The 20,933-nt window shown below is 47.1% G+C and overlaps 1 protein-coding gene across 1 annotated transcript; it reads left to right on the top strand.

Annotated features, from left to right (window-relative positions):
- The first annotated feature begins 5,291 nt into the window (after positions 1 to 5,291).
- Positions 5,292 to 20,262, top strand: DACT1 (dishevelled binding antagonist of beta catenin 1). The gene is made up of 4 exons (XM_061998182.1): positions 5,292 to 5,651; positions 7,927 to 8,059; positions 9,687 to 9,842; positions 12,151 to 20,262. The coding sequence occupies exons 1-4, from the start codon at positions 5,292 to 5,294 to the stop codon at positions 14,007 to 14,009; spliced, it is 2,508 nt and encodes an 835-aa protein (XP_061854166.1). The 3' UTR covers positions 14,010 to 20,262.
- Positions 20,263 to 20,933: the final 671 nt, after the last annotated feature.

Consider the following 20,933-nt stretch of genomic DNA (forward strand, 5'->3'; position numbering starts at 1 on the left):
CCATGGGAGATGTCTGTCCCTTCATCTGGCACATGGACACTGGTGCTGGGGGTGAGGGAATGTGGGACCGCGTCTTTTGATGGGAGGCCACAGTCAGATCAGAGCAGGGTAAGGGGAAACCGGACCCCTGGGGGACCTAATCAAATGGACATTGGTTCCTAATGTAGCAGTCACTAGCAGTTTTTGCCATAGCAATACAAATGTGGTGCTGTTTTGACAGGCTGGGGTAGTGCTTGTCATCTGAGTATCATGAGTTTGTGTTAAAGACCCTATTCCACATTTAAGGAATTTGTCTTCTGCATCTTGTTGACAGCATGGAAATGTTTCAGTGCTGTACAAACACAAGGAAATAAATGTCTGCTGCAGAAGCCTGAGAAGGGCAAAATGCACCCAAGGCCTGATGCAGTTACCTATCACCCAGATAAGCTGGTTTTGTCTGACACAAAATGGAAACACTGTCAGGGTATTTTGCTTCAGTCTAGGTTATTTGCTAGAATTGTTTGTGGTTAGTAATGAGCACAAGGTACACTTGTAATAATAATGTAACCATGGTAATGTGATAACACACACTGATGTCGGTTTGATTTGCTGATAAGATTTATACCCTATTACATTATCCAATGCAATTAAGAAATGCTCAGAAAATTAACATTAGACTAGATTAAAATAAAGTATAAGAGGCGTTGTGACAGCTGTGGGTCTTAAGCACAGTCCCCAACTGGATGTTCCCATATAATGTATCACCCTGTCTCTGAGGGGCTGCCGTACAATAAGCAAGGAAAGCAATGGCTTTCATTTTACTAACAGGGAACGTCAATGTTACTGTGAATGTCTGCAGTTCCCTGATCTCATTTTTAGTGTGACTGGTCAGGAAGGAACCTAGGGAAACTAACAAAGTGTTAATTGGCTCCGTTTAATTGAAACCGAATTTAATGATCAGCAGGGGTGGAAGAGGGAGAGGCGAATGCATGTTGGGATGCAGGGGTTTGCTTACAGGAGGAAGGAAATGAACAGTGTGATGAGGGTCAGAAACTTCTGCCCCTGGATTCACTGCTTATCGTGCCAACCACTACTTTCTCAGGGGTCCTTTTATATTACCAGTGGCAGCCACCTCCCGTTCCTTGTCTTGTAAGCTCCGTGAGGCAGAGACCACCTCTTTAGTGGTGGAGACTACTTCTTTAGTCCCTATATATTAAATATGAAGGCAACACAGCATTTCTACCACCTAATAATATAACCGTAAGAGATGAGCCAGGATAATCATAAAAGATGAACCATTTCATAACTGCCTCTGTATCAGACAGAATTACACCTCTCATAACATCCTAGCAACAGAGCTGCTTGATCCTTGTCTCTTCTCCTTCCCTTCCTTCCCTGCAGATAATGCAGATAACTCGCTTCCTCCCTCCTTGCAGTTTCCATGCTTGAGTTTAGGATGGGGATTTGGGGATTATTTGGTTTTGTAGAATTTTAACTGATTACCCCAGTGAAGGAATAGCAGTTTACAAAGGAGCAAGTCCTTCAGCTCTTGCCACAAGCCAGGAAAGGAAGGGCAGACAGTTTGGGATTCAGAGATTTTCTTTTTTCCTGTGAGAGTCCTATTACTTAGCCCTCACTAAGAGTTTTGAGATGTTTGGTTTGCTGAGACAGAGGCCTCCAAAGGTTGTCCAGTCAGAGTTAATCTGGGGATTGGGGCCTCCCTCTTATCTCAGCCTAGTTTTTCACTGGGATGATTGGCTGCAGTGTTAACTGAGAATGAAGAAACCATGCTCAGCCTCTTGTTCTTTCTGTGCTTAAAGTGTTGGTATTACGTGAGGATGTTACCCAGCAAAGGTACCCTGTTCTCCATCTTCTCAACTTATCCTCTTCTGGTTCTGTCATCAATCTATATTGCACTGCCTATGGCTTGACTTTTTCTCTTGCTGCTTGTGGACTCTTTATTTTGTTGTTTTCTGAACAGCATGTTCCTAAGTAAATGAAAGGGATTGTAGTTTATGTTCATAAACTATGGTCTTTCTGCTGCCTTCAAACTCTGCCTTTCTGGACTCTCTCTCCATGATCTACATTCTGCTAAACTGCATTTTCAGTTCTAAGTAGTCTTCTGTGGCACTTCCCTCACTCGTTGTGACTTGGGTCACATCTTGTTTTCCTTTATTCTGTTCTCTTATTCACATAATTTGATGTTTCTTGCTGCCTGCTCACTCTCTTACCTCCTCCACCCATGCTGTCCAGCCTCCTAATTGCCCCTGGTTCTCCAGCACCTTATTATTCCTTCATCCATGGGATGAAACCTGAGCTCCTCTTCTTCAGATCCCCCTTGCCTTCTTCTTTGCTGATCCCAGCCACACAGTGAGTCTGGCTGAGTCAAAGCTGCATTCTCCTCTCCACGTGATGCAGGCAGTTGACTGTTTTGGCAGTTCTTGTGTTTCTTTTCCTTCCTGGAACCGATGCACTACAAATTATGAACGTAGAAATGTCAGCAGGGAGTGCAGGAGATGAGCAGCATCTTAATGAAAGAGGTGACTTGGGAGGGAGGAGTTGGACCAAAATCTACCAAATGCTAAGTGGCAAAACAAATCAATCTGAACATTAAGACAGATTTCATTTGCGCTGTAATTTATTTTTGAAGCCACATCTAGCTTGCACACTGCACAACAGCCTAGAAACAACTGAAATAGCTTTGCATAAATATTGCATGAAGCTGTGTGTACACACGCATACAAGGCACGGACCTACATGCAAAATCTGTCTGAAAAGGGTGAAGGAAAACGTGGCAGCTCTCTGCTTCCATATCTAGGGAGATTCTGGTACCCGCCTGGGAAAGTAACTCTGTGTTGCAACACAGCTTTCAGCATAAACATGCTCAGAGGATGCTGTGTGCCAAGCTCCACACAGGACAGAAAGCCATGGAGCGGGTTTTTAAGTCAGCAATGGTGGCTTATAGGCTGTGGGGCAGGGGCTGAACCTGCTTCTGGGCCTTTTATGGGCCGAGGTACATCAAATGAGTAGAGAGATGTGGTCCAGTATGCGACTTGTTTTTTGTTTCCAGTTTTGCTTAGCAGCCTCAGTCAATCCATTGCCCTTGGGTCATCCCTTGTGCTTTCAGTATTTGTCAATTCTCTCTATGGCTGCAATTTCATGGTCTCTTGAATCTGGCAGGAGTGACATTGCTCCCCAAAGAAGTGTCCCTGCCTTCTCTGGCTGTGTATTCCCGTGCTCATCTCTGCGCCTCCGTCCGCAGCAGGGGCGGCAGAGCAGGGGGAACAGGGAGCAGCACGGCCCTCCTGAGCACCCGCTGGCCACGCTGTAGGCATTGCAAGGGTGGTACTTTTGGGCTAGTCATGTTTTCTAGTGTGTTAGAGCTATGGAGATTATCAGGGGACTGGAATATTTCTCTTATGAGGAAAGGCTGTGAGACCTGGTGCTGTTTAGCCTGGAGAAAAGAAGGCTGAGGGGGAGCTTTTACCAATGCTGATAAATACCTAAAGGATAGATGCCGAGAGGATGGGGGAACCCTTTTTTCTGAAGTGTCCAGTGACAGGACTGTGGGTAATGGACATAAGCTGGAGCACAAAAAGTTCCACTTGAACACAAGAAAAAACTTCTTTACTGTGTGGGAGCCCTGGCACAAGCTGCCCAGGGAGGGTGTGGAGGCTCCTTCTCGAGATGTTTCCAAACCCACCTGAACACATCCTGTGCCCCCTGATAGAGGGGAACCTTCTTTAGCAGGGGGTTGGGATGGATGAGCTCTAGAGGTCCTTTCCAACCCCCACCACTCTGGGATTCATCCCACAGACTGAATGTCCATTAGTGAACATCTATGAGTGGCTGAAGTGCTTTAGGTTTGCTCCCTTCTGATTTTGTTTTACCCCAAATCAGCTCAGTTCCCGTTTCCTCAAATCCCTCTGCGATGCCAATCACAGCATGGTAACCCAGAGTGATCCAGAGAGTTGGTTCAAAAAGGCACTCGTAATCCAAACTAAAATAGGAACTTATATGCACTGTGCTGACACAGCTGTGTGGTGAACCAGCTCTGGGAAGAGATCAAAGGCAAAAAGAAATGGAGCTAGTTTTAGCTTCGACCATCTCCGAGCTGATGCGTGTGGCCTCACCTACATTTGGGAGGGACTGAGGGCTGGTTAGGGGCTGCAGGAGGAAAATGCGTCTCATTTTTAGAAAGCACTTTACATTGGATGAAGAAGGCTGTGAAATAATGGTCTTCATCAGCTGCAGGCTCTTGGAATGAGGACCAATGGATGAAGTAGGTGTATGGCACACAGCAGCATATTGTCTGCTGCTGCAACAGGGCACTGGGGAGACAAATTTCATCTGAAGACCTCCCAGTACCACAAATGCTCATCATCTTCTGAGAGAGGGAGAGCAGGAAAGAGCATTTCATTATGTTCATAATGTCCGTGAGAGCTGCTGTACGGCAGGCTCGTGTCTTTCCAAACAAACCTCACAATGTGAAGGGCTCCCTCAGTGCATTCTTATTCCTCCTCCGTTCTCCCCCTGTCAGAGAATGTGTCTGCAACTCAGATTTTTTTCTGTTTCAATACTAACATTTTGCTTTTTATCTTTGGCATCTGCATTTCCTCCCCTCCCTCTTCCCTCTGTGTGCTCACTGAAAACCTAATTGCAGACTTCTTGCTGCAATTAGGCTACAGGCTGTTACAACGTCCACCTCGGTATGGCTTCTTTGGCTAGTGGAATCAAAAGGGGTTCGAAGCAACACCTCGCTGGTGCTTTGATCCTCGTGCCTATGCCATGGTCAGCACTCTGGTTCAAGGACTGCTGTGTTCCCTCCTCTGCTTTCCACTTTCCCCTACCCCTTCCTTACTCCCTCGAGCCCTCATGCCAGGATTGCCCCCGCCCCAGATACATCATTTACGCTCCCGTTTCGAAGCGTCGGACCGTATAAGCAACACGGCACCTGAACGTGCTACCGACGGCCCGCGCAGGGCTCCAGAGGTCACCGCCGGAGTTTTGGGAGAGGTCAGTGGGTAGCATCTCCACTTACCCCACCTTCCCGCACCCCACCCCAGGCCGGGCGCGGGGCGGTAGGAGGAGGAAGGCGACCGCGGGCGTGGAGTCGCCGCCGCGGGGGGAGGGAAGGGAAGGAGGGAAGAGGGCGGGCGCGGGGCGGGCGCGGGGCGGCGGCAGCCGAGGAGGGAGCCGGGCGCCCCGCGGCCCATTCGCGACCGGCGGCGGCGGCGGGAGCGCGGCGATCCGCGGCGCTCGGCCCCGCGGGCACGGCCCGTCAGCCGCGGCCGCCCCCCCGGTCCCCGGCGATGAAGGCGAGCCCCGCGGCAGCAGCCGCCGCGGCGGCGGCGGGGGCACCGGGGCAGGCACCGGGGCAGGCGGCGGGGCCGCGGGAGCCCGATGCGCGCTGGCGGGAGAAGGGCGAAGCGGAGGCGGAACGGCAGCGCACCCGGGAGCGGCTGGAGGCCACGCTAGCCGGGCTGGGCGAGCTGGAGTACCTGAGGCAGCGGCAGGAGCTGCTGGTGAAGAGCCTCCTGCTGCGGCGGCCGGCGGGCGCGGTGCCCGGGGCGCAGGGCGGGCGCGGGGAGCCGCCGGGAGAGGGGCCGGCGCCGCGCAGCCTGGAGGAGAAGTTCCTGGAGGAGAACATCCTTCTCCTGCGGAGGCAGCTGGTGAGCGGGCTGTGGCCGTCTGCCCGGGGGATGCGGGCGCGCGTCGCGGGGGGATGCGGCCGTCTGCCGGGAGGATGCGGGCGCGCGTCGCCGGGAGGATGCGCTGCTGTCGCGGTCCCTGGCGGGCGATGTGGCTGGCGGAGGGGTGAGGAAGGGGCTGCGGAGGACTGTGGACCCCCGAGGGGTGCGTGGCCACGCCGCTGTCACGCCGGCGCGGCGTCCCGGGCGCGCAGGTGAGGCGGCGGGGAGCGGCGGCTGCTGGGAGACCGGCCTCCGGGGTTTTGGGCGCCAAAGGGGTGGCGGTCGGGTTTTACCGGCGTTTTGCTGAACGGTTCCCCGTCGGTTTTCAGTGTCAGGCCGGCGGTCCGACTTCCATTCAAGGCAAGAGAGGCGCTGCCGTTACCTTGAATGGAAGTTGGGAGAGAGCTTCTGGGTCGCAACCCCGAGAGGAGGTAACGAGCGCTCCGGCACGGGCAGGATCAGGCCCCTTAAAATAAGGGATGCTTTTGTTGAAGGACGGGCTTTGTAGCTGGTGTGGGAAGAGATGGAGGGCGGCATGAAACGGCAGATCATTTTTCAATGAAAATAGCGTACAGCTGTGCCTGGCGGTCTTTGTGCACGGCTCAGCGTTTGCTTTCACCCAGGGAGAAGTTGGATTGTGTGATTCATTTGCCTGATTTCTTCTTTTCCCCAACGCCCCCCATATTTTTTTCCCCATTATTCCCCCCTCTCGTTAGCCTTGTGGGATTATTTCCTTCTTTAAAAGATAAAAGCAAATGATTTTGCTGATGAGAAGGGGCTGGCTGCTGAAGAGCCATAGTAAAGGAATGGGGGGAAAAAAAACCCCAAACTTGGTGATTTGTGGTGGCACTTTAATTTGTGCACTTGACATTGCAGATTGGAGCCAAATGCAATGCTCACTGGAGGAGGGAGGATGCTGGTGGCAGGGGGTGGTGCAGTGAGTTAATGCTAGAACCCATCACCTCTGCCAACCTGGCTCCCAGCCAGCTCCCTGCTCCTGTCAGAAATGCGGGAGAAGACCTGGGATCGCCTCTTTGGTTCTCCCAGGACGGTATTATATGCCAGCACATCTTCAAACAGCCTGGCTAATACTATTATCATTTGCTTTCCCTTTGCCTGAGGAATGACCCACCCCAGGGGACAAGTTGTCCTGGATTTAATGGGTTTAGAACTAGTCCAGTTACGAGTATCCAAACTCTTTGGAATGAATGTATCAGAGCGCTGCTGGGCACTGATCAAAGATGCACTTAAAAAAAAGAGATGAACCTTCCTCCCCCACTTTCCCCAAAGCCAGAACAATTAAAGGGCATGAAGCTGAACAGATGATGGATAAGCAGCATTATAATACACACTGGGAAACTGATTGCGTTGACCATGGGTTAATAAGTGCCTTACAAAATCATTTCTTGTTGCTTATTTTATGCCATCAAATTACCTTCATAAATAGCCTTAAAATTCATCTCACAGCAATTTTATACAATTATAGTGGGAGAAGAGGAAGAATTACTCTTCCTTCCTGCTGCACTGCAAAACTAATAAAAGGGCTGTGATTCCAGCCTTGGGAATTTCTATGGTGGACTCTAAGCTCATAACGTACAGCAGAACAAGGTGGTTCCCACACTACAGGCACTTGTTGGCAGAGGTGCTTCTTCCCATTGTGTGAACAGGTGTGCTCTTTGACTAACACCGCTGTGGTGGTGAAGGTCCCTTGTTCCACTGGCAAAGCTGTCCTTTTACTGAAGTAGCCCGTTTCATATGCACAGGTCTGATTAGAACAAAAGTTCTAATTCTCCTGCATAATAGGAAAGAGGCTGCAGGAAAAATGGTGAAAATAATTGCCAGCAGCAAGAGGAAGATGTCAAAATGGATCTTACAGTCAGAAGGGAACTTTGAATCAAAGAATTTGATCCCCCATATACTGAATTTCATCACACGATACAGCTTTGTTGTTACAGCTGTGGTTCTGCAAAGGAGCACTTTGCCAACATAGCATGTCTGGCTTCCTATACTGTGGAGTGTGCTCTTTGTGTTGAACTGGCTGGAAGAGGCTGGAATGAAGTGCCTGCATAATTCTTCAGTGAAGTATTTCTCCAGAGCATCTATCTAGAATTTCAGGGCTTTGTTCTGTTTGTTGTAAAAGAATATCGACAAAGTATTCTCATGAGGCTCAGATGGAGAAGGCTGACTGCCTTTGGAGCCCCTTCACCTCTGCTTCACTAGAGGACCTGATGATATTTGTCTTCTTCTTTTCCAGAACTGCTTGAGGAGGAGGGACGCCGGCCTACTAAATCAGTTACAAGAGCTAGATAAGCAAATAAGCGATCTCCGCCTGGACGTGGAAAAAACGACGGATGAACACCTTGAGACAGACAGTCGTCCAAGTTCAGGTGAGGCCAATGTTCAGCAAAATGGGGCCTCACTTGGTACTTGGAATTAAACTGGCTGTAGTTTTCAGTCCTACAACCTTAAATGTCTACAGGATGTCCATACTCTGGTAATGAGTGCCTGCTACCAACATTCCCCTACCACTGGAAGGGTTGCTCTCTGTAGATAGCATACTCAGAGAAGTATTTTCAAGCTTACCGAGCTTTTTAGTGTTTAGGGCTTTTATTTCTTTTTTCATAGGCCACTCACAAATTAGTTCCAAAAGTTCTAACTGTCCTGCATAATAGGAAGGAGGCTGCTGGAAAAATGGAGAAAGGAAGCGCCACCAGCAAGAGGAAGATGCCAAAATGGATCTTACAGTCAGAAGGGAACTTGGAATCAAACAATTTGATCCCTCATATGTTGAATTTTATCCCATTCTAACTGTGTTGGAGCCAGTAGGTGGTATTTAACTGAGGGAAACCTTTCCTAGAGGCATCTAGGCTTGTTCTGAAGACACTAAAAAGTGGAGAATTCACCAACTTGCAGTTGCGAAAATTATGCTAGTTCTAATCTGAATTGGACTTGTTCCATCACTGATTTTTTATATGCATTTCTCCCATAGACTAAAAGCCTTTTGTACTACCCAGCCCTTTCTCCTCTTGGAGGTGCTATACAGTATAATTCCCGCCTTTTTTGATGAGCTAAACAGGTCAAATTCATTAAGTCATTTGTTTAAGGCATTTTTCCAAGCTCTTAAATAGCTTTGTGGCCCCTTTCCAGTTTTTTAGCTTTGTTTTAAGCATAGCAGAGCTGAGGACTAGGCGTACCATTCCAGTCTCTTTCTTACCAGTGCTGTATAGACTGCTGAAGTCATTTCCCTACTGCTATTCATTAGTCTCTTTGTACATCCAACAATCTCATTAGCTTTTTTTAATTTTAACCGTATCATTAAGCTTGATTGAGATGCTTCTCCACACTGACTGGGTCCTTTTCAGGATTATTGTTTTCCAGGATGCGTCCTCATTCTGTAGACATGCTCTGCATTCCTTTTTCCTAAATTTAAATCTGGATTGTGGTGTGTCATATTTTTCTTGAGTAGACCCAGTTCACCACAAAATAAATTTTTCTGTGTCTGCAACATTATTTACCATTCTCCTTCTTTCCTGTCATCCGCTAATTATCTCCAGACCTTCGAGGAAAATAATGGATAGCATTGGGCCCCAGCACTTGGTCAAAATTGTGTAGTCCAGTAATAGCTAGGAGAGTTTGCCTTGGATATGTAATACACTGTTAAATGAATGGGTTTGTCAAACACTGGATCCTTCTTGCTAAAATTGTAAAAAACCCCAAACCTGTAAAGGTTAAAACCCCAGCCCCTGTAAAGGTTGAAAAAGAAGTTCAAGATTCATACGCTGAGGAAAGTTCTGCTTTTTTACTTCTAAGTGCTTTACTTTTAAACAGAATCCTTCATAGCAATGAGGATATTGCTAAATTGTGCACTGTTCTTTGAGTGACTGAATGAAATCCCATACCTAGCTGCAGCAGAGTAAGCCAACATAAACATGAGCTTGACTGCCTTTCTAGGGACACAAATGGTAACTTTGTGTAGACATAACTAATATAAGTCCAAACTCTTTATTTTTATAGGGTTTTATGAGCTGAGTGATGGAGCTTCTGGATCGCTCTCCAATTCTTCTAACTCTGTCTTCAGTGAGTGTTTATCCAGTTGCCATTCTAGCACTTGCTTTTGCAGCCCTTTGGAGGCAACACTGAATATCTCAGATGGACGCCCTAAATCTGCAGGTATAGTAAAAGCAGGTCGAGTACATCCTACTCCAGGAGGTGGCTTTGGCTTTGGAAATTATGCCTCAGGAGTATCCGGGTTGGATTAACCCTTCTTCCTTTCGTTTGATGTGTTGTGCTCCAAAAAGATTCCAGTGCCTATCACGCACGTGGGTCGTGAGGCAGGACTGTTTGCCCTCCACTGCTCCAGCCTTATGTGAAGATGTCACTGGAGGCACGGCAGTAATGTGTGGAACGATGGCAGCTGCCGTTCCCAGCAGAGGGCAGTGGTACCCACACACATCCACACATAAACTGGATGGCTTCTCCTGATTTCTTTCAGAAGAGTCTTTTTACTAAATAGCAATGATGAAAGGTACCTCTACAGCCGTGTCCTCTCTAGTGTGCCAGAGCAAGGAGGTAGCTACAGGTTTTAGGAGATCAGGGAGCACGTTATTCTGTGTGTAGCAATCATTGTGTCAGTTCTGATGGTCTGCAGCCCCTGGGTGGCCATGCAGAGGCGTGTCCTGCAGTTATGAGTATGGACATCAACAGGGAGAAAGCATTTTGTCTCTTTGGCAGGGGACTGCTGAATTTCCTTTGACACTAGGCTGAAGATGCAAGCCTTAATATATGGGATGATTAAATAGGAATGCCTCCTCTGCCTGTGGTCCAAAAAGAACACTTCAGCAGGACTTTTGTGATCAAGCGTTACTGGTTGCGGACATACTTACTCCTTCCTTCATTCTGGGTGATGGAGGATGCTTCTAAACATATTTCCAATCTCTGTTCTGCTCTTTAAGGTTAGTTTCCAGTGATTCTTTTTTGTGAATCGAGGACAAACAAATTCAAGTTCTTCCAGTGGGTAAACACAGCCTGGGATACGTTCATTCTAAGATGTTGAGAAGTCCTCTAAGTTAGCCTTTGAGCTGCTTGAGGTAATTTTGTGCTCCCTAATGGAAGGTATATGTGATCTTGATAGGCCATACATAAACAGAAAAACATACATAAGGTTTTCCAGGAGATTGCATTGCTGGGGTATTTTTTTTCTGTATACATCACAAAACCCTCAAGCTCACGTTAATCGTACCATCATCTCACTGTTAAGAGGTGAAATTTCACAAACTGGCAGGTTTCAAAGAAGTCTTTTTGGCAACATTTCCTGACTCTGGCATAAAAATTTAGGAGATGTGAGAAAACTGTGAGGTGATCTGGAGGAAGTTCCAGCCCCTAACTTCCTTCTCCTGCCCACACAGGAACATTGTCTCTATCAGCTCATTTCATCAAAGCCTGTGAGACTTCTTTTGAAATAAGCCTTATCTAAGTGATGAGCACTGAGCATTCAAATTTGAGTACCCTGGCTGAAGTTTCTAGCCCAAGGGTAGAAAACAGGACTGATCTGGAAGGATCATTTAGATTGTACCCCTACCCAAGAAGACTTGGGCAGCATAAGCTTAAGAAAATAATAATTTTAGGTGCTTGGATTGAAGACTTGCTCCTAAGGTTGCTTACCTCCTAAATAAGTGCCTTAGCCATTAAATCTGACTCATCTTGAAACACACTGGATTTCTCTTGCAGAACTCTCTTTGTGGAGCAACAAGGCTAGAATGTCAGCTGGATTGACCTGCACTCCTTGTACTTGTGCGGAAAGATGAGCCTGTTTCCCATTCTTTAACCCTTTATTGCTCAAAAGGAGCATCTATTATTATTGTGAGCATTATTATAATTATGTTTATGATGATAGTAATAGTAGCAATGATAATAATGACAATAAAACTAAATATGGATTTTTTTTTTTCCTGACCCAAGATATGTTTGAAAAAGTCTGGAAGTGAAATTTGTCAATAAGCTGTAAGAATTCATTGGTCTCTTCTCTATAATTTTATGTTTCTCTTTGGATTTATGAAAGTAAAATATAAAATTAATACATACTGGGGCCTGCAGCGAGTTTTACAGGTGACTGTGTAACATAGAAAGACCCTTTCATACTTTTGGGTGTCTTGGATGTAAATTAGGAAGCTCATAGTGATCAGGGCAGGGGTTTGTAACCAGTGTTCTTGTTAGGGCTGTGGTTTTTCACTTTATAATGATATAGTTGTATTGAGGCAAATCCCACATAGATGCAGTTACAAAGAGACTCACAGAAGAGTAGTGCTCCTTTATATCTCGAGTGACTTGCCTGATTGCAAGGTTTGAGCAGCACTGCTGTAGTTAAACATTGCATTGTATGTGTAGATGGGACCAGAGTCCTTGATGGCACCTTGGTGGTGAAGAACGTAGCAGAACTGTCCCTGACAGGCTCTCTAAACTCTTCTAAAATGCCTTTCAGATCTCATAGGCTGGATGGACTGTAATAAGGAAGGCCAGCATGAGGACCAGACCGCAGGCTCTGTCTGTCGCTCTTTGTCCACACCGCACTCAAATTCCCTCGATGTCGTTGCAGATGTACATCCAAAGTACCAGTGTGATCTGGTGTCTAAAAACGGGAATGACGTCTACCGGTACCCCAGCCCGCTCCATGCCGTAGCTGTGCAGAGTCCCATGTTTCTTCTCCCCGTGACTGAAAACCCCCAGCGAGAAGAGGAGAGGCTTGGCTGTGACATTAGTGACGTTTGCGCTGGATCTGAAACGGACTCGGGCAAATCTGCCAACACTTTACTCCCACAAAGCTCTTGGCCGGCACCGTGCCCTTCCACCAGCAAGAGGATAGACGGCTACATCTTAAGCCTGGTTCAGAAAAAGACTCACGCGGTAAGGACTAACAAACCCAGGACGAGTCTCAACGCCGATCCCACCAAGGGGATCTTGAGGCACGGAAGCATGTGTGTCAGGCAGCCTGCAGGGTTGGTGGCTCACGGTAACATCGTGAACCTCAAGAGCTCCAAGCAAGCGTGCTTGCCTTCTGGTGGGACCACCGTTCTGGACCACACAGCACCCTCCCCATTAAAGCAGAGGCCGAGGGAGATGGCTGGGGAGCAGCTGGAGAGTAGGAAGGCGTCTTTGCCTACAACCTTCCCACCCAGTGTGACAAGTGAACTTCAGAGCAAGCACCTGCCACGGGGCATCAAACCGGCGCCTCCGGAGCTCAGCCGCAATGCGGTGGCCACGGTGGGGGATGTCTCCAAGGAGAACGGCCAGGTCTTTGCCGCATCTCCCAAAGAGAGCCCGGGGAAGCCCGGGGTGCTGCAGCCGGAGAACAGAGTCAGCCAGCCTCCCAAAAAAGTCCTGCTGAAGAGCAGCTTGCAGGTGGCTCGTTCCTCGTCGCCTGCTGTTGAGGAGAGGCCCGTGCTGGATTTCAAAAGCGAGGGCTCTTCCTCCCAGAGCCTGGATGACGGAGTGCTGGTGAACGCCCAGTACATACCAGCCCAGCAGCAAAGTGTGAAGCTGCACAAAGGCACCCGAAACGTCAAGATTTTGAAAAGCTCCGCGCTGAAACACAGGCCCCACCCTGCCAGCGGGCTGGAAAACGGTTCGCAGACCTTACGGGAGAAAACCAAGCCGGTCGGCAAGAAGTGCCGCTTTCCTGATGAGTTGGATACAAATAAGAAACTGAAAAAACCTTCCTCGCGGGGGAAGAGAGGCGGCAGCTTGCAGCTGGAGTCGGGCTTGCAAGGTCGGCAGGGTGGCCTCCACAAATCCGCCGTGCGGTCTCACGGGCACGGCCGAGAGGTGGTGGTGGCCAAGCCGAAACACAAGCGGGCTGACTACCGCCGCTGGAAGTCTTCGGCAGAGATTTCCTATGAGGAGGCCCTGCGGAGGGCGAGGAGGAACCGGCGGGAAGGTGTGGGGGTCTACTCGCAAGTCCCCCTGCCTTACGTCAGCCCGTACGCCTACGTGGCCAGCGACTCGGAGTACTCGGCGGAGTGCGAGTCCTTGTTCCACTCCACCGTGGTGGACACGAGTGAGGACGAGCAGAGCAACTACACGACAAACTGCTTTGGAGACAGCGAGTCGAGCCTGAGCGAGGTGGAGTTCGTAGGGGAGAGCACGACCACCAGCGACTCTGATGAGAGCGGGGGCCTTATTTGGTCTCAGTTTGTCCAGACGCTCCCCATCCAAACGGTCACGGCGCCGGAGCTGCATGAAAATGCAGCGAAGGCCTTTGTCAAAATCAAAGCCTCCCATAACCTCAAGAAGAAAATCCTCCGCTTTCGGTCGGGCTCCCTGAAGCTCATGACAACTGTTTAGTGAGGTGACTTGGTGGAATGTATCTGCTTCTGCTTTCAGGAGCGAGGTGCTTTTGTGTACATATTTCCACAGATTTTTTTGTTTTTATATATATACAAATATTTAAAACTTAAGGTAAATTATGTCACTTGTCTTCAGAACTTGGGTGGATACTAGTGCCTTTTACGTGGAAATAAAAGACCATTTTACTCGTTTTAAAGAAAACCAAACCACATAACACTGCCATTTCCGTGATGAACAGCCTCCAGTGCATGGTGTCAGAAGGCTTTGAAAAAAAGGCTAATGTCTCTGGGAATGGGTCTTTCTTGCCTAGTTTTTTCCAGTTCTGAGTCTTACACAGGATATCGACAGCTTAAGGTCATAATGCGATAGGGAATAAGGGGGAGGGAGTGTGGGTGGTCTTCATGTTTTTGCTTGTCCCTTTCTGTTGCTCCTGTCGCCACATCTTGAACTTCTTTCTCCTGATAGTCTCTCCTATTTGGTTTTTTTTTGTTTTGTTTTTTTTTCTTATTGGTTCTCTTAAAACTCATTCCTGTCCTCCCCCAGCCTTCCCTCACCAGGAAAGGGCTCGTCTTCAATCTGTCTCTGAGGTTAAGTTGCCTTCTCTGCAGTGCAGTCTGCTCCGATCTCCTGGGAGTCCCACTGCGGTTGGCGGTGGTGTTCTGAGTAAACTGTTGGAGCAGCTGCCCAAGGCTTAGTAACTCCAGTATATTGTGTAAAACTGCTTTTGAAAAAAGAAGAAAACCCCATATGCATGTCACGTGCATGAGTATCAGTAGTTTTAATATTCCTGTTGATGTCCAATTTACTGTACATCATCAATGGCTGTTTTTATATATATATATCATTGTGTAAATTAATATAACACATCATATGCTGTAATAAACAGTCTGTTTTAATACTTTTAAAAAGTTTCTTACGTTACAGACACAGTCAATGGTTTTATGTTGGCGGTGTCACCACTTAGATGTCTCTGAAATCACTGGTTAGTGTTCCCTACCATTCAGCCATGTAGGAAGCAGGTTGAGTTTGAAGTGTTGCTGTGGATGTGACTTGTGCTTTGAAGGAACTGGATTTTCCTGGCTGCTCCTGCTCTTCCTGTAACTTGCATTTTTTAAGGGCAAGATGGGATTTAGGAGCTCAGAGGCATCCTCAGGTTGTTGCTTAAGGGCATCTCACGTTGTGGAGCAGATGGAAATGTAGTATTAATCCTCCTCACTGTCAAGGGTTCTTGCAGGCTTTGCTTGATACAACACAGGGACAGATGGTACGTTTCTGTAACCAAATAGATCTGTGTAACACAACAGGTGTCCCTCTGAAATGTCCAGTAAATGAATCCCCAAGAGCTATGTGCTCAGTGAGCTGGGCTGGATGGAGGAAAGCAGAGACTTGCTGTCCCTGGTACCCTCTTTAGATAAAGCAGCTGACTGTATCACAACACTGACAAGGTTATGGAAAGAAGTGATAATTGTGTCACCCAGCAGTCTCCGTCTCAGTTTCTTTTTCCTCGTAGGACTGGAGGTGAGTCTGCCAGCAAAGGAGAAAGGAGCTAACCATAGATAGCACTGCTTCCCAAAGCAACAGCTTTGAAGCTGCCTGGTGGGAAGGCTGGAGGTTCATGGCAGGCATGTCTGATGGAGCAGCCTCTGGGGTTGGGCTGGTGTCTGCAGGTTCATCTTCTGCTCTGACATCTGTGAAGCAATGGACATACACCTGATAGGAATGCTGTGACTAGTATGAAATTCAGGGCTATATGTGCAGCCTGTCTGTCTCATAGCAAGATCTACTGAGCAGACATCTTTCTTTTAGTTCCTCTCTGTCCTTGCTGTGGCCACTCACCTGAAAGGCAGAGCAGCTTTCTCCTCAGATTTCCTTGCATTGCAAATGTAGGAAGGAGAGACATACCCAGAATTAAATGGCTATGCATCTGGGAGCAGCTTCTTAGACAGCGGTAAAGCTTTTTCTAAGGGGCATATTTTATGTTTTAATCTGCAGTGCAGTAAATCCCTGCCTAGAAAGTGTCTCTCATATATTGTTTTTTCCCTTTTTTTTAAATAGAGGAGTGTCAGTTTCTGTAAAGGATCTTTCCGTATGGTCATGACATTCTGTGATCCAGAATGTCCTTGCACTTCCATCTCCCATGGTACAGGAAAAGCTGTAACTCACCTTACCTGGTCATAACTTCCCCATTGCTTTACACGTGAAAGGACAGCTTGTGTGCGTGTGTGTATTTGTATAAATGGGTTTTTATGTTGGTAGGGAATAATTCATCCAGAAATTACTGCACGATAACTACCGTTGTAGAGAGGGAATATTTGTTATTGAACATGGCATTACTAAGGCTAAGCAGCAGCTTAATGCATTCCCACTAAAGAACTGATGGGTGTTCTGTCAAACAAAGGGAATGTCAAGAAGCTTGTCGAAGCTGGTAGTTTCTCTCCTAGAGTATCTCTTAATCGTGCCACATAATCTCTCTTTGAGTGAGAAAAACCTGTGCAAATCCCTGTAAATCTCCTCAGAACTGCAGCAGAGTAGCAGAGAGGGTCTTCAGATGTGCACTCTGTCTCCCTGGCTCTAGAGGAGCCGCTGGGAAGGGAACACAAACCCACCAGTGGTTTTGGGCTGAGGGGTTTTTCATTGCAGTGCTATAACAGATTCTCTTGTACCAGGTGAGAGAGGCTGGTTTTCAAAAGTGAGCTGCTGAATAGTTTATTTTTAGATAACTGAGTAAAAAAAAGAAAAGGAAGAAAATAACCACCTAAATACAGCTCATAAATACAGCCCGTACTGTATCAGCTGCAACCACTGTATTCTGCAGTGCTCTTGCTGAATGGCTTAATACCAGACTGGGAAATGGGCTGATGCTATCTCCGTCTTAATTGCATCTGAACCTTTTCAGTTTGGGGAAGGAATTTTCCTAGTCTTACTCGATTTAGGTAAGCATCCAGAATCCTTTTAACAGGCTTATTTTTTTTTCTCTTTGCTCCCTAACCCCCTTTAAAAAAAAAAAACATTAAAAGACCTTACAGTTCTGGAAAAGTACTTGATAGGGTCCCAATACACAAGGCACATTATCTTCTCTGGTTCTGATTTAGGAAACACATCTGAGTTAGTAAGTTTTTGCAATGTTGGGTTGAAAAACATCTGCTGATCTTGGAGAACAGTTAAATATCTGGCACTTTTTTTAAAACTACTTGGCTTTCCAGCTCCACGGCCTTGAGACCTTGCCAGTGTATTTTTCATAATGTCCACGTTTTAATTATCCCCAGTGTTTATGGTAGTCTTTAGAAGTTTGAGGCAGGAACGTTTGTCTTCAGTGCACTGGGGCCTATTTCAAGATGGGGGCAGGTCGTGGTAGAGAGGTTTGGGATTAGCTACCCCTGTACTCCATATATAACTGAGTGCAGGAATGTACAGAAGCATACGCCTAACATAAAGAACAAGAGCAGATCCCTTTAGCTCAAATCCTTGCAATTCAGGTTAAATATCACCCCTGCACATCTCTGAAGTGTCACCTCTCCCAGTGCAGGAATCAGCATTGTGCATGCTGTGAGATGCTGTCACTTGAAAGGGATGAGTATGTCGCTGTGCTGTCTGCCTTTCAGCAGGCTTTTTGAGGTCTCTCTTCTGCTCCCTGAAACCCAGCCACCAGCTGTGGGTCAGCAGATCATGAAGCAAGCTGTGTCTGGTGTGTGTGCAGGGTCAGAGAGAGGCCCTGGCATTGAGCCTAGACATCCCAACTGTGTGAGGCCCTTGTTCTGGATATCACGCTTGTCGTGAGAAATTCCATGTGGTGCAAGGATTTGGACAGCTGGGTCTGAAGGAAGGTGGCAATGGAGAGCCCCATAAGTGGAGTCATCTGATCCTGATTCATCTGCATTTCCAGGAGAGGCTGAAAGAGAAGGTGTTTCAGTCTCATTGCTTGCTCAAAACTTAGACTGGGGTAATCAGAGTCCTCTGAGGGACTGTGCCTCATTTCTCCCAGTACTCTTTAAATTATCAAGGCCACTATTGGCACTGCTAGTTGCTGAGGTGCTTTAACCATCAGCCCAAGCTGTGCAAGAGCTTTACTGGGACAAATGATAAGCTCCAGTTCTGCAGGTCTGGTTCTCGATTTTCTGTGGAACAACTCTTGCTTGCAGAGAGCTTCTGCAGCTTTCACTTATCGGAGACTTCAGAAGGAATCTATCCATCCCTTACAAGTTTTCAAGTTTTCTTCTGACTTGGGGTTCATCCAAGAGAAGGACTGACAACAGATTCTCAGTGACAGAGTCCTGTGTCCTCACTATTCCCAAATCTGTGAGTTTGTTGGCTCAGAGAAAGGTCTGGCACTCCTCAGGTGGCAGCCAGCAAAGCCATCCTTGGGGAACCTGCATCCCTTTCTGCCACAAATTAGCTATGGTTGCCATTCAGCAGGTGACTTACCACACTAGGGACGTCTCTCTGTCAACATGTGATTTTTCCTCATAGGAAGGAACAAGGACATGAACATTTTGAGGAAGCAGAAACAGCTAAAGATGTTTTCAATAGCTAACTTCAGCATCTAGGATGTACCTTTGAGATAGCCAACAGTAACAGATACAGCTGGGCTGCTAGGACAAAAAACCGAACCGTTCTCAAGCCTTTGCAATGTTCTGTGCACAGTGCAGAGAGGACACAGAGGCTGCAAATCAATGGAGACAATTCGTGAACCTCAAGGCTTTCTTTCAAATCTGCTTTTCTCTGAACCTCCAAGGAATTGTGTTGAGGCTTTTTTCTTTGCATGATTTTTCTTTCTCTGACTGAACATATAAATGGAGCCCTGTGGTGAGAAACAATCGCTCTGGGGGTTAAAAAAATCACAGAGTGCTGGAATGAGAGGAGATACATGGAAACAAATGGGAGATCAATTTAAAAGTGATAATAGAATGTGCTTTTTTATGCATAGGGAATTTGCTGCAACAGGAAACAGCGAGGCAGATATATCAGCAAGTTCAAAGGGGGTAGAGAAGGTAGGGAAGGATGTGTGCTCCATCATCCCCAGTCACTGACTGAGGATGCTAGGACAAGTGGGAGGTGAGTGGTGCAGAGTGGCCAGGCTTGTGTGCACCCCCTAAAGGTGATCTTTTCCTGTAGCTGCTGAAGCACTGTCAGCTGGAGGAGATGCACTATCCTGCTGACTCAGCAGACCATTCCCTGTATTCATGTGATCTTGGTGTAGCTGACAGAAGTTGTCTATGCAATTGAATTTCCTCCCTCTTCATTAGTCTGTTGTCCTCCTGACTGCTGATGAAATTAGTTTTACATTGCTTTGCAAACAAGTTGACTTTGCACTCTTGGCTGATGGGGGCATGATTTATTCAAACCACGGACACGTGTTTCTGGTAACTCGTGTCCTGTAGCAGCACACGGGCAGTCTGTGGCAAAGTCCTCTGTTACAGTGAAGATCATCTCCCTGTGATATATGGACTATGTAACATTGTCCATATATTAGTCTGCTGGGGAGTCACTCTTGGGTGGCAATTTTACATCCTACAGTTGCTTCTAAACTGTAGAAAAAGTTGGTGACCTCCAAACCAAATGAACCATCCTAGTGACAGAGTGCATCTGTTGCACGCAGCCATGGCACTTTGCTGTCCTTGGAGAGCTTTTCTCTCCCTCTGACTGCGTCTACATTTGCGCTTTTGTTTGGAGCAATGGAGCAGTCTGGAATCAGATCTCATGGTCATCTCCATTTACCGTGTGTTGGTTTGCACCACAGAGCAGGTTTGGTGCATGCTAGCTTGACTCCTTTGAAATTCTGAGAGGGCACAGCAAATGTGCTTCTACCTGAAGAGGGATGTGGGGGTCTGAGCCAGTGATGGCTCTCTAGAATAGTTTCCAGTCAAAATAGGTGGACAAGTTTGGCCCAAGTGACATTTAGGCTGAAGTAAACACTTGAACTGTGTGTATTGTACTTGTGGGGACCTCAGTTTGGATCTGCTCTTTTTGTGCTGAATGACTTATTAATGTAAACAGATCTTCTCTCTCAATTAATGGCCTTTGTTTCCATGCTGTATTCCTTTAAGATCAATAAAGTATGTTCATGTTAATAACTTGATGTCACTGAGCCAAGCTCTGAAAATCTGCCATTTGTTTTTTTAAAGGAGTTGGAATTGAAGGTCTTGGAAACCAAGATTTTCATGACAATCCTGAAAGGAAATCTATATTATTTGGACTCTGACCTCATGATGTAATGACTGTGTAAGCAAATACAGTGTTTTCTCCCTGAAAAGGTTTAAGTCTTCTGTGGTCAAGGGCAGAAAGCTGGAAAACTTGTAACCTGTTGACAAATATGTTCCTCGTGACTCCTTGTGCTCCGTGAGCCTCGTGTCTTCCAAAATGAGATTTTTATGAGGAGGAGGAGGGGAAGCATGAGGTACAGGGAGGAGAAGGACATAATCAATCTTAATCTCTGAAGTACTCATGCAGTAAGTGTTTAAGCATGTGATTAAGCCCATTCTTACTCAGCGAAGCATTTCAGCATAGGCTTTGGGTACTTCGTGGTTGGGGTGAATTAAGCAGAGGGTCAGGAATGCTGGTGGATCAAGGTCTCCGAGCTTGTCTTTGCAAGTGTCCTGTGGCTGTTTGTACAGGCTGTCCCAGTGGCTTCTCTTGGCTAATGCTGGAAAGCCTCCCTGCCCTCCCTTAAGGGACAGACCCTGTATGGTGAAACTTGACTCAAGCTGTTGATCTAAACTTGGGAAAAGCTGTATTCTGAGTCTGTGCTTTAAGCAGCAACAGAAAACAGTGCTTTTTAAGAAAGAGATGTCGTTTGCTGGTTTTGAGGACACTGAGGTAAAACCACTTAGAGATATGTAAAAGTGAATGTGCTTGTTTTCTGTATCAGTAGCAGGACTTTGTGTAAGCCCTGGGAATGGCACTTGGGAACAGACAGAGTGACCC

This window comes from Colius striatus, chromosome 6, assembly GCF_028858725.1.
Source record: "Colius striatus isolate bColStr4 chromosome 6, bColStr4.1.hap1, whole genome shotgun sequence".
Taxonomy (NCBI): Eukaryota; Metazoa; Chordata; class Aves; order Coliiformes; family Coliidae; genus Colius; species Colius striatus.

What these genes read in the sequence shown, in the direction of transcription:
- DACT1 (XM_061998182.1), top strand. Translation starts at nt 5,292, where the DNA reads ATGAAGGCGAGCCCCGCGGCAGCAGCCGCCGCGGCGGCGGCGGGGGCA. An exon ending in AGACAGTCGTCCAAGTTCAG is followed by an intron (nt 8,060 to 9,686) that starts GTGAGGCCAATG and finishes TTATTTTTATAG; the next exon opens with GGTTTTATGAGCTGAGTGAT. An exon ending in TGGACGCCCTAAATCTGCAG is followed by an intron (nt 9,843 to 12,150) that starts GTATAGTAAAAG and finishes AATGCCTTTCAG; the next exon opens with ATCTCATAGGCTGGATGGAC.